Source organism: Felis catus, chromosome D4, assembly GCF_018350175.1.
Source record: "Felis catus isolate Fca126 chromosome D4, F.catus_Fca126_mat1.0, whole genome shotgun sequence".
In the NCBI taxonomy this organism is placed as follows: domain Eukaryota; kingdom Metazoa; phylum Chordata; class Mammalia; order Carnivora; family Felidae; genus Felis; species Felis catus.
The window spans coordinates 358149-370256 of NC_058380.1; the positions used below are offsets into that span (position 1 = coordinate 358149).

Consider the following 12108-nt stretch of genomic DNA (forward strand, 5'->3'; position numbering starts at 1 on the left):
CAATTTCCAGAGTTGTAAACTTGAGTTGAAAAATACAATTGATGGAGTTAATGGCAGATTAGACACTGTAGATGAAAACATTAGTGAACCTGAAAGCAAAGAAATGGAAACTTATCTAATATGAAAGAAAAAAATTCTATTAAAAAAAAGAGCATTAGTGAGCCATGAGATAACTTCAAGCAGCCTAAAATACAAATATTTGGAGCCCCCCCCAAAAAAAGGGTAGAAGCAGAAATTTTTTTGAATAATGACAATTTACAAAAATAGACCCAACAATCTTCATGAGCTGATAGCACAAGAAACACTTTTTAAAAAATCAGTATACGTCATAATCAAATTGCTCAAAGTCATTATGAATATTTCAGGATTCAAGAGTTTTATTTTCTTTAGTCATAGGGTAAGTTTTAGTACAGCAAGCTAGTAAAAGTCTCTCAAGTGATGTGTCTTGTATTACAATATCTGGAAATGTTCTCATACAAAACCTGACTGCTTGCTACTGGGTGGTTCTCAATGGCTTTAAAATAAGGCATAGTCTATAATCCACACAGAGCTTTAGAAAGAATCTGTAAGTACCACCACTCCAGCTTCTAACAGGGCATCAAAGTGGTAATCTCTTTTTGTCCACCAGGTTATCTATTTCAAATTAACAACCTGTTTCAGCTTTGGCACTTCTCTTCGTTTCCATTTAGGATGTCTACTCAATACTGGCTAAACAGTCCTTATATACCTTCTCTTTTACACTAGGTAAGGGAAGTATTCCTAGACAAATATAATGTCCATTCTTGTCATACATTCAGGTAGAGGAGTTATAACCACTTAACATAAATTTTGTTCATTCAAATTTTCATCCAAACTTTCAAATTAATTCTATTAACTATTTCATCCTAATATTTTCTCAGTCTAAATATCCCCAAAGGGACTTCACCTAATGCAAAGATTTTCAATAATGTCACATTGGGTTCCCATATCAGAGTCTCAGAAAAGTTTCTTCTTCATCCACTGGCCATTGAACCCAGACATTTTCATGTGTCTTTGCATTTCCTTGGCCCTTTTGTCAATTCTTTTTTTTTTTTAATGTTTATTTATTTTAGACAGAGAGAGAGAGAGAGAGAGAGAGAGAGAGCGAGCGAGCGAGCATGAGCGGGGGAGGGGCAGCGAGAGAGGGAGACACAGAATCCGAAGCAGGCTCCAGGCTCTGAGCTGTCAGCACAGAGCACGACACGGGGCTCGAACTCACAGACCGAGAGATCATGACCTAAGCCAAAGTCGATGCTCAACTGACTGAGCCATCCAGGCTCCCCAGCCCTTTTGTCAATTCTTATACTGATTAGTTTGATGTTCCCAGGCAATTCAAAGACAGGTTTCCCACTGTTATCTTTGCCTTGCAGTTTTTTAGGTTCTTTTGAAACAGGATAAATGCAGCAGATTTGTTAAGTGTCCTTCAGTGTTGAGAGACAGCACAGTCTTCTGCTAATCCACCCCACCTACAATACTGCTGCATTAAGACCTTTGTTTTGCTTCTGTCATTCTTCTGCTTTATCCTTATTTCTTAAAAATTGTTTAAAGATTTATACCCTGATATGAGTCCCTTGACTCTTAATTCTTACCTTTCCTCACTCTCCTATAACTCACTATAATGATCTTAGCTATCTATTATTTCAGCATAATTTTTTCCTTTGGTAGCAGCCCTGTGACTGTACATCAGAATGGATGAAATACAAGCTTAGCCCAGATTGCAGATAACAATAACCAATGAATTGTGTATTTAGCTTGTTTCTTTTTTATTGTTTATTTTTGAGGGAGGGAGAGAGCCCAAGTGGGGAGGGAGGGAGGGAGGGAGGGAGGGAGGGAGAATCCCAACCAGGCTCCATGCTGTCAGCATAGAGCCCAATGTGGAGGCTCAAACTCATGAACTGTGAGATCATGACCTGAGCTGAAATCGAGAGTCAGGTGCTTAACCAACTGAGTCGCCCAGGCATCCCTAGAGCTTGTTTATTTTTATTTTGTTTTTTCTTATGTATCCAGTGAGCCAACGCTTCAGGAGTTGAATCTATCATTTCTAAATTCCACTGGTAACTTTTACCTTAAGTAACTGATTGCAGCACAATTGCAGTTTTATACCATAGTAACTAGATGGTCACCCAGGAATCTAAGTTTAACCCCCTGCCCCTATAGACACTCTTGTCCTTCCTTTTTCCAAACAGTGCTTTTGCCATGTTTCAGTGAACTAGACTCAATGCTTGAAAAAGCATTCTGACACCATTCTGACACCACTTCTGACACCAGTCATAGATCCCCAAGACCACCTCAGATTCAATGAGTCACTGGAATAACTCAGATTTCAGAAAAGTTATTGTACTCACATTCACCATTTATCACAATTTAAGATTAAATCAGGGACGTGGTACATAGCAGGGGATCCAGGAGAGGTCAGGAATGAGCTCCTAATTGTCCTCTTTTGGTGGAGTCATGTGGACAGCACTTACATTTCCCAACAACAATGAATAACAGCACACATGGAGTATTGCCAGTCAGGTTCACCTGAGATTTTGTGTCCAAGGTTTTTACTCGGTTTTGGTCATGTAGGTGTTGCTAATTGCCATGTGGCTGCCCTCAGTCTCCAACCCCTTCAGACCCAAGTTGACAGTGTATGGCCCAAGGCTTGCATCATAAATCATATTATTAGCATAGATTATCTTGTGTGGCCCACAGAAGGCCTCTAAGTAAACAAAGACAATCTTATCACAGTGTATGCCAAGGCTTTAGAGGTTACCTACCAGAACCTGGTCAGTGACCAAACCTTTCTTTAAAAGAGGTTAATCCTGGGGCGCCTGGGTGGCTCAGTCGGTTAAGCGGCCAACTTCGGCTCAGGTCATGATCTCGCGGTCCGTGAGTTCGAGCCCCGTGTCAGGCTCTGTGCTGACAGCTCAGAGCCTGGAGCCTGTTTCAGATTCTGTGTCTCCCTCTCTCTGACCCTCCCCCATTCATGCTCTGTCTCTCTCTGTCTCAAAAATAAATAAAGCGTTAAAAAAATTAAAAAAAAAAAAAGAGGTTAATCCTTCATTGCACAAGGGCTTAGAGTGATATGGTGATTTGTCCCAAAATTTAAGCTGGTATTTCATTGTTGGGGTACAAATGTAACCTAGTCTTCTATTTTTTACCACAAGACCACGTTGTTACCCATTCTATTCTTTTTCCATTTATCTGAACTTAGAGCTGACTTTACCCCTCAGTCTGTCACCACTGTAACCTTTGCTGAGCAATATTCCCTCCAGTAAGTTTATGTTTCATGGACTTCCCAAATAGTATTTTCATTGAGATTCCCACAACATATTTCAGCACAGCCACATAAGTCTTCTCTAACTCAATTCATACCTGACTTGTTTGACGTTTTTCTTTAGGTTATAACCAATCAAGATTTCTATCTTCTTTTACCCTACTTTCAGATAATTTCCAATATATTACTTAGCAACCTCTCTGTACTCCTTTTACCTCAAAAAGATCATCTTATTATACTTAATTCTCACATTATCTTATGAGATACAATATTTCTCCCCTTTTAGATTATATAGTGTAGAATTATATAGTGTAGATTATATAGATAGAGTATGTATAGAAATATAATTAACCTTCCTTCCTTCAATTTGGATGATCACCCAGGACAATATATATTTACCAAGCTTCCCAAATAATTCTGAGACATATATTCTCTAGAGAATCATTAATAATATCTTTTTCCTTAGCCATTTTCCTCATCTTTTTATTTGGACTTTCGTCCATCTCTTTTTCATTTTCTGAAATTCATAGCTATATTTTAGTAGTGTCTTACCCATTGACTATTAGAACTTTATTTGAAAACATTTTTGGTTTACCTGTACTTCTGCTACTATAGAACTTTTACTTCTCCCTGAATAGAAAAAAAGCAAACGTTTGATATTTATTTTATTTCAAATAAAGCATCAAAGTCTCTGACCAAGAAACCATCCTTAAGGAAAGAAATTAGTAATGTAAAAACATTTCAGTTGGACTAAAGGAAAGAATTAGAATGCCAAGCTCCAGTGTCAGAGATGTTTGGGAGATCAATTTAAAAGGCAAGAGTCACAACAGGAGGTGTATTTCAGCCAACTAAAAACCTACTTTTAATCAGCATGTACCTCTTACTCTACACACAAAATAAATTGAAAACGAAGAGAAATCATATGAATGTAATGAATGTGGGACGCCTTTTAGTGGTAGCTCACAACTTACTCTACACCAGAGGTTCATACTGGTGAGAAACCCTATGTATGTAAGGAATGTGGGAAGACCTTTAAGTTACAGCTCAGCATTTAATAAACGTCAGAAAATATACATTGGTGAAAAATCTCATGAATGTAAGAAATGTGGAAAATCTTTTCGCTTTGGCTCTGATCTTTTATGATAATTCATACTGGTGAGAAACCTTATGAATGTAGACAGTGTGGCAAGGCTTTTAGTTGGATCTCACACTTTTCTCCACATCAAAGAATTCATACTAGTGAGAAACCTTATGAATTTAAGGAATGTGGAAAGGCTTTTAGAACTAGCTCATATCTTTCCCAACATCAGAAAATTCATACTGGTAAGAAAACATATGAATGTGAGGAATGTAGAAAGACATTTTCTTGGAGTTTCTATCTTACCAAACATCAGAGAACTCATGTTAGTGAGAAACCCTGTGAATGTAATAAATGTGGGAAGGCTTTTAATAAGAACTCAAAACTTGTTCAGCATCAGATAATTCATACTGGTGAAAAAACTTATGAATGTAAACAGTGTGGAAAGGCCTCTACTAGGAGGTCAAGCCTTATTCAACACGAGAGAATTCATACTGATGAGAAACCTTATGAATGTAAGGATTGTGGAAACACCTTTAGTTGTAGCTCAAACCCTTCTCAACATCAGAGATTTCACACTGGTAATAAGCCCTATGATTGTAAAGAATGTGGGAAAGCCTTTAGTTATCACTCAAACTTCACTGTACATAAGAAAATGTACACAGGTGAGAAACAGTATGGCTGCAAGAATTGTGGGAAGGCCTTCACTAGGAGTTAAAGCTTTATTCAACATCTGAGAATTCATAATGCTAATTAACCCAATAAATGGAAGAACTGTGTAGAAAATGTTTTCTTGGATCAGAATTTACACAACTGAAGAAAATTCAAGCAGTGGAAACATCCTAAGAACCAATAAATGTTGAAAAACATCAATAGCCCCAACTTATCTGGTATTAGAAAATCCACATTTTTAAGTTTATAATATTACTATAAATATTAGAAAGTTCATATGTCAGGGTAACCCTGGGAATTTATCTCTACACAGTAATGTCTATAATTTTAATTTATATCTAACATTTGAAACCATTTCAAATTGTACCCCAAAATATAAGTTCCTAAATTATTTTCCCTCAAATTCTTATCTCAGCACCATGTAATTATTATTTATCTCAAATGTTTATATGGCCTCTTGTTAATATGTATATTCTTATTTATATTAGTCATATGGCTAGGGACCCTCTTTTTTATTACTTTGGTCCTAAATATCTGTACTTGCTCTCATTATTTCATTACCTGAATTTAAAATTTTTAAATAACTGAAAGATTTATATCTCTTTGTCTTAAAAGAGGGACATACAAATCAAATCAACAATTAGAAAGCACCTCACCCCAGCCAGAATGGCTAAAATTAACAACATAAGAAACAACAGGTGTTGGCAAGAATGTGGAGAAAGGGGAACCCTCTTACACTGTTGGTGGGAATACAAACTGGAGCAGCTACTGTGGAAAACAGTATGCAGTTTTCTCAAAAAGTAAAACAGAACTACCCTATAATCCAGAAATTGCACTACTAGGTATTTGCCCAAAGGATACAAAAATACTGATTCTAAGGGATACACGCATCCCAATGTTTATAGCAGCATTATCCACAATAGCCAAATTATGGAAACAGCCCAAGTGTCCATCAATTGATGAACAGATAAAGAAGATCCATTGTATATATACAGAATGGAATATTAGCCATACCAAAGAATGAAATCTTGCCATTTACAATGACATGGATGGAGCTAGAGAGTATTATTAAGCTAAGTGAAATAAGTCAGTCAGAGAAAGAAAAATACCATATGATTTCATTCATATGTAGAATTTAAGAAACAAATCAGCAGAGGGAAAAAAAGACAGGCAAAATAAGAAACAGACTCTTAAGTCTAGAGAACAAGCATGGTTACCAGTGGGGAGGAGGGCAGGGGATGGGTTAAACAGGTGATGGGGATTAAGGAGCGTACTTGTGATGAGCACCGGGTGTTGTATTGAAGTGCTGAATCACTATACTGTACACCAGAATCTAATACGACACTTTATGTTAGCTAACTGGAATTCAAAGAAAAAGAAAAAAATTATGCCAGTCTGAAACCATACATCAGCACATCTATCAAAAGAGGAAAGGTGTACAAATTTGTCTCTATAATCAGTTCCAGACAGTAAAAATCAATATAGAGATCATGCTTTTGGATCAAAGTTTTAGTAATAACACAAGTCTTCGACTTCCAGGCAAGACGGTGAAGTAGGAGGATTCTAGGCTCACTCTGTCCCATGGATACACCTGGATAACACATACATCAGTGTAAATAATCCAAAAAATGACCCAAAGACTGGCAAAACAGACTCCACAGCTAAATGTAGAGAAGAAGCCACATTGAAGAAAGTAGGAAAGGCAGAGATGTGGTCAAGAGACAAAGTGGCCTGTGGGACTATCCACACGAGGGACACTGCAGGCACAGAGAATGGAGAGGAACAGACCCCATACCAGAAACCACAGACATGGGAGACCTGCACTGGGAAGATGCATCCCCATAACCTTTGGCTTTGAAAACCAGAGATGCCTAACTGTGACTTCTTACTATCTATGGGGCTTAATATCTGGAACTTTAAAAATCAGTGGGCTTAGGTGTAGGGGAGCCACAGAATGAAAGGAAACTGAGTTGCCACCCTTAAAGAGACAGCACAACACACAGCCCCTCTGAGATAGAATATACGGGCATCAGTATGAAAAATGCCTAGGCTAGTGGGAGGGAGATGTTTATTAATATAAGAGCATGGGCTAAAGGGGCAGTGATCTTTAGGAGACTTCTCTAAGATAAAAGACCTGGTGGGCACCATTTCCCTCCCTTGCCCTCCAGCAGAGACAGACACCTGTGGGCACAGCTACAGGAACCAGCACAGTGTGAAGACTATCCACATAGCCTGCTAACAACAAGCCCTGCCCTGTGCCTTCTGGCCCCTGTGCTCCACCTCCATCCTGGCCTCAACAGGAGTTTTTGCAGGTAACTGCAGATCCTCTACCGAAGCAAGCCTGCATGGACCTTGTTGGCACTGTACACCCTGCCCCCACATTCTCCTGCAGACCTGCTGCCTCTAATATACGTTGACAGGAGTCCATCCAAAGCGATGTCACGAGTCTGGCATTGTGCAAGCAGAACTGACAGAAGCCAGAACCACTCCACAGTGCTGCTTGCTGTGAAGAGAAGAGATAATAACCACACACACCAGTCCGACTGAAAACCCAGCAGTGAGCTGGGGACAGACATCAGGTCTGGCTGCAGGCCCTGCCCACCAATGAAAACTTCTCAGAGGACAACACTGAGAGATCACCCTGCAGTTCTGTGCTACTGCAATTATGGAAAACACCTGGTCTGACTCAACTCAAGCCCAAGTCAGCCACAGACTGGCCCACTAACAACACAAGGACCAAGCCCTGCCCTCAACAGGCAAAGAGAGCCTTTCAGATGACTGGACAGAAGGCAAACATAGCTCAGCCACAACAGTAAGATTAACACAATACACACAGGAGACACCCCTGAAACGTCAGGTTGTGATGAAAAATGGACTTTGTACTGCAGGACACTACAAGACCTCTTCTTCATAAAGCCATGACTTTCAAGATCAGGAGTCATAGCTAACTTTCCTGACAGAGAGAGTTACATAAAATGAGGAGATTGAGGAATATGTCCCAAATTGACAGCAGGGGAGCTAAACAAAATGGTGATAAGTAATATGCCTGATAGAGAATTTAAAGTAATGGTCATGAAGTTACTTATTGGACCTGAGAAAATAATGGAAGATCTCAATGAGATCCTCAACAAAGAGACAGAAAACAATTTAAATTTTCTTTATGTTTATTTATTTTTGAGGGGGTGATCGTGGGGGGGAAGGCAGAGAGAGAGAGGGAGACACAGAATCTGAAACAGCTCAGGCTCTGAGCTGTCAGTACAGAGCCCGACATGGGACTTGAACCCACCAACCGTGAGATCACGACCTGAGCTGAAGTCAGACGCTCAATTGACTGGGCCACCCAGGCGCCCCAGAAAACATTTTTTAAAAATCAGAGATAAAGAACTCAATAACTGAAATTGAAAATACACTAGAGGGAATGAATAGTAGACTAGAGGAAGCAGAAGAACAGATTAGTGACCTGGAGGACAGAGTAATGGAAAGCAATCAAGCTGAACAGGAAAGAAAGAAAAATGTAATAAAAAATGAAAACAGACTTAGGGAACTTACTGACACCTTCAAAGGTAATAATATTCACATTGTAGGGATCCCAGAAGAGAGAGAGAAAATGGTACAAAAATCTATCTAAAGAAATAAAAGCTAAAAACGTCCCGAATCTGTAGAACTGAAAACAGAAATCCAGATCCTGGAGTCGCAGAGCCCCCAACAAAATCAACACAGGGAGGTCCATAACAAGACACATAGTAATTAAAATGGCAAAAAGTAGGGGCGCCTGGGTGGTGCAGTCGGTTGAGCATCTGACTTCAGCTCAGGTCATGATCTTGCGGTTGGTGAGTTGGAGCCCCATGTGTCTGTGCTGACAGCTCAGAGCCTGGAGCCTACTTCGGATTCTGTGTCTCCCTCTATCTTTGCCCCTCCCCCACTCATGCTCTGTCTCTCTGTCTCAAAAATAAACATTAAAAAAATTTTTTTACTGGCAAAAAGTAGTGATAAAGAGAGAACTTTAAAAGTAGCAAGAGAAAAGAAAAAACAGTTACAAAAAAAGGGAAACCCCATAAGGCTATCAGCTGAATTTTCAGCAGAAACTTTGCAGACCAGAATGGAGGTGCATGATACAAAGCGCTGAAAGAAAATCCTATAACCAAGAATACTCTATCCAGCAAGGCTATCAATCAGAATAGAAGAAGAGATAAAGAGTTCCCCAAACAAAAGTTAAAGGAATTCATCACCACAAAACCAGCCCTATAAGAAATATTAAAGGAGAGTCTTTGAGGGGAAAGGAAACACCATAAACAAAGTAAGAAAAGTAAGAAGCACAAAAGCAGTAAAATTAAGTATATCTATAAAAATCAGTCAAGGGATTCACAAAATAAAAGGATGTAAAGAATGTACCATATACCTGAAACATGGGGCAGGTGGGGAGGGTAGGGGAAAAATATAGTGCTTTTAGAATGGGTTCAAACTTACACAACCATCAACTTTATATAAACTGGACATGCATACGATGTAATATACATACCTGATGGTAACCACAAATCAAAAACCAGCAATAGACATGCCAAAAACTAAATAGAAAGAATCCAAATATATCAAAATATTCTAAGAAACAATAGAGGACGGAAAGCTTCTAAATTCATTCTATGAATAAAACATTATCCTGTTACCAAAACCAGATAAAGACACTACAAAAAAAGAGAACTACAGGATAATATCGCTGATGAACATAGATGCAAAAGACCTCAACAAAACATTAGCAAACCAAATCCAATGCTACATTTTAAAAAATCATTCACCATAATCAAGTGGGATTTATTCCCGGCATACAAATGTGGTTCAATAACTGTGAATCAATCACCATGATACATCACGTAAATAAGAGAAAGGATAAAAACTCTCATTAAGGTAGGTTTAGAGGGAACATACCTCAATATGATATAGGCCATAAATGGAAAACCCAAATCTAACAGCATACCCAATGGCAAAACACTAAGAGCTTTTCCCCTAAGGTCAGGAATGAGACAAAGATGTCCACTCTCACCACTTTAAAAAAATTTTTTTTAATGTTTACTTATTTTTGAGAGAGAGAGAAAGAAAGAGAGAGAGAGAGAGTGGGGCGGGGCGGGCAGAGAGAGAGGGAGACACTGAATCTGAAACAGGCTCCAGGCTCTGAGCTGTCAGCACAGAGCCCAACATGGGGCTCAAGCCCACAAACCAAGAGATCATGGCCTGAGCTGAAGTCAGATGCTTAACTGACTGTGCCACCCAGGTGCCTATCACCACCTTTATTCAATATAGTACTGGAAGTCCTAACCACAGCAATCAGATAAAAAATAAAAATAAAAAATAAATAAAAGTCATCCAAGTAGACAAGGAAGAAGTAAAAGTGTCACTATTTGCTGGTGACATAACAGTATATATAAAAAACCTGAAAGACTTCACCAAAAATCTACTAGAACAGACAAATTAATTCAGTAAAATCGTAGGATACAAAATCAATATACAAAAATCTGTTGCATTTCTATACATCAAAAATGAAGGAGAAAATAAAACTAAGAAAATAATCTCACTTACAATAGCACCCAAAATAATAAAATACCTAGGAATAAACTTAACAAAGGAGATTAAAGACCTGTACTCTGAAAACGTAAAACATGGATGAAAGAAAGTGAAGATGACACCAAAAAATGGGAAGAAATTCCATGCTCATCGACTAGAAATGCAAATATTGTTAAAATGTCTATAACACCCAAAGCATTCTACACATTTGATGCAATTCCTATCAAAATACCAACAGCTGGGGCGCCTGGGTGGCTCAGTTGGTGGAGCAACCAACTTCGGCTCAGGTCATGATCTCACAGTTTGTGAGTTCGAGCCCTGTGTCAGGCTCTGTGCTGACAGCTCAGAGCCTGGAGCCTGCGTCGGATTCTGTGTCTCCCCCTCTCTCTGCCCCTCCCCTGCGTATGCTCTGTGTCTCTCTGTCTCTCAATAATAAATAAATGTTAAAAAAAAATACCAACAGCATTTTTCACAAAACTACAACAAACATCCTAAAATTTGAATAGAACCACAAAAGAACCCAAATAGCCAAAGCAATCTTTTTTTTTTTCAACGTTTATTTATTTTTGGGACAGAGAGAGACAGAGCATGAACAGGGCAGGGGCAGAGAGAGAGGGAGACACAGAATCGGAAACAGGCTCCAGGCTCTGAGCCATCAGCCCAGAGCCCGACGCGGGGCTCGAACTCACGGACCACGAGATCGTGACCTGGCTGAAGTCGGACGCTTAACCGACTGCGCCACCCAGGCGCCCCTAAAGCAATCCTTAAAAAAGAACAAAACTGGGTGTACTACAATCCCAGATTTCAAGATATGCTACAAAGCTGTGGCAATCAGAACAGTATGATACTTGCACAAACACAGGTACATAGATCAATGAAACACAATAGAAAGCCCACAAATAAACCCACAATCATGTGGGCAATTAATCTTCAATACAGGAGGCAAGAATATGCAATGAGAAAGATAGTCTCTTCAATAAATGGTGCTGGGAAAACTGTACAGCTACATGCAAAAGGATAAAACTGGACCATTTTCTTACACCATGCACATTATTAAAATCAAGATGGAGTAAGGACCTAAATGTGAAACCAAAAACCATAAAAATCCTAGAGGAGAGCATAGGCAGTTATTTCTCTGACATCTACTGAAGCAACATTTTTCTAGATAGGTCTCCTGAAGCATGGGAAACAAAAGCAAAAAGAAACCATTGGTATTACATCAAAATTAAAAGCTTCCGGGGCTCCTGGGTGGCTCAGTCGGTTGAACGTTTGACTCTTGATTTCGACTCAGGTCATGATCTCATGGTTCAGTTCATGAGTTCAAGCCCCACATCAGGCTCCCCACAGACAGTATGAAGCCTGCCTGGGATTGTCTCTCTCTCTCTCCTTCTCTCTGCCCCTCCCCTGCTCGCACTCTGTCTCTCTCAAAATAAAAAAAGAAAGAAAGGAAAGCTTCCACACAGCAAAGTAAAAAATCAATGAAACTAAAAGGCAACCTACAGAATGGGAGAAGATATCTGAAATG

At 39.2% G+C, this 12108-nt stretch overlaps 1 protein-coding gene across 1 annotated transcript; it reads left to right on the top strand.

Annotated features, from left to right (window-relative positions):
- Nucleotides 1-4416: 4416 nt before the first annotated feature.
- LOC123381755 (zinc finger protein 383-like) lies at nucleotides 4417-5073 on the top strand. The gene has a single exon (XM_045043587.1). It carries the CDS (start codon nucleotides 4417-4419, stop codon nucleotides 5071-5073), a length of 657 nt encoding a protein of 218 aa, XP_044899522.1.
- The last annotated feature ends 7035 nt before the right edge of the window (nucleotides 5074-12108 follow it).

What these genes read in the sequence shown, in the direction of transcription:
- LOC123381755 (XM_045043587.1), top strand. Translation starts at nt 4,417, where the DNA reads ATGATAATTCATACTGGTGAGAAACCTTATGAATGTAGACAGTGTGGC.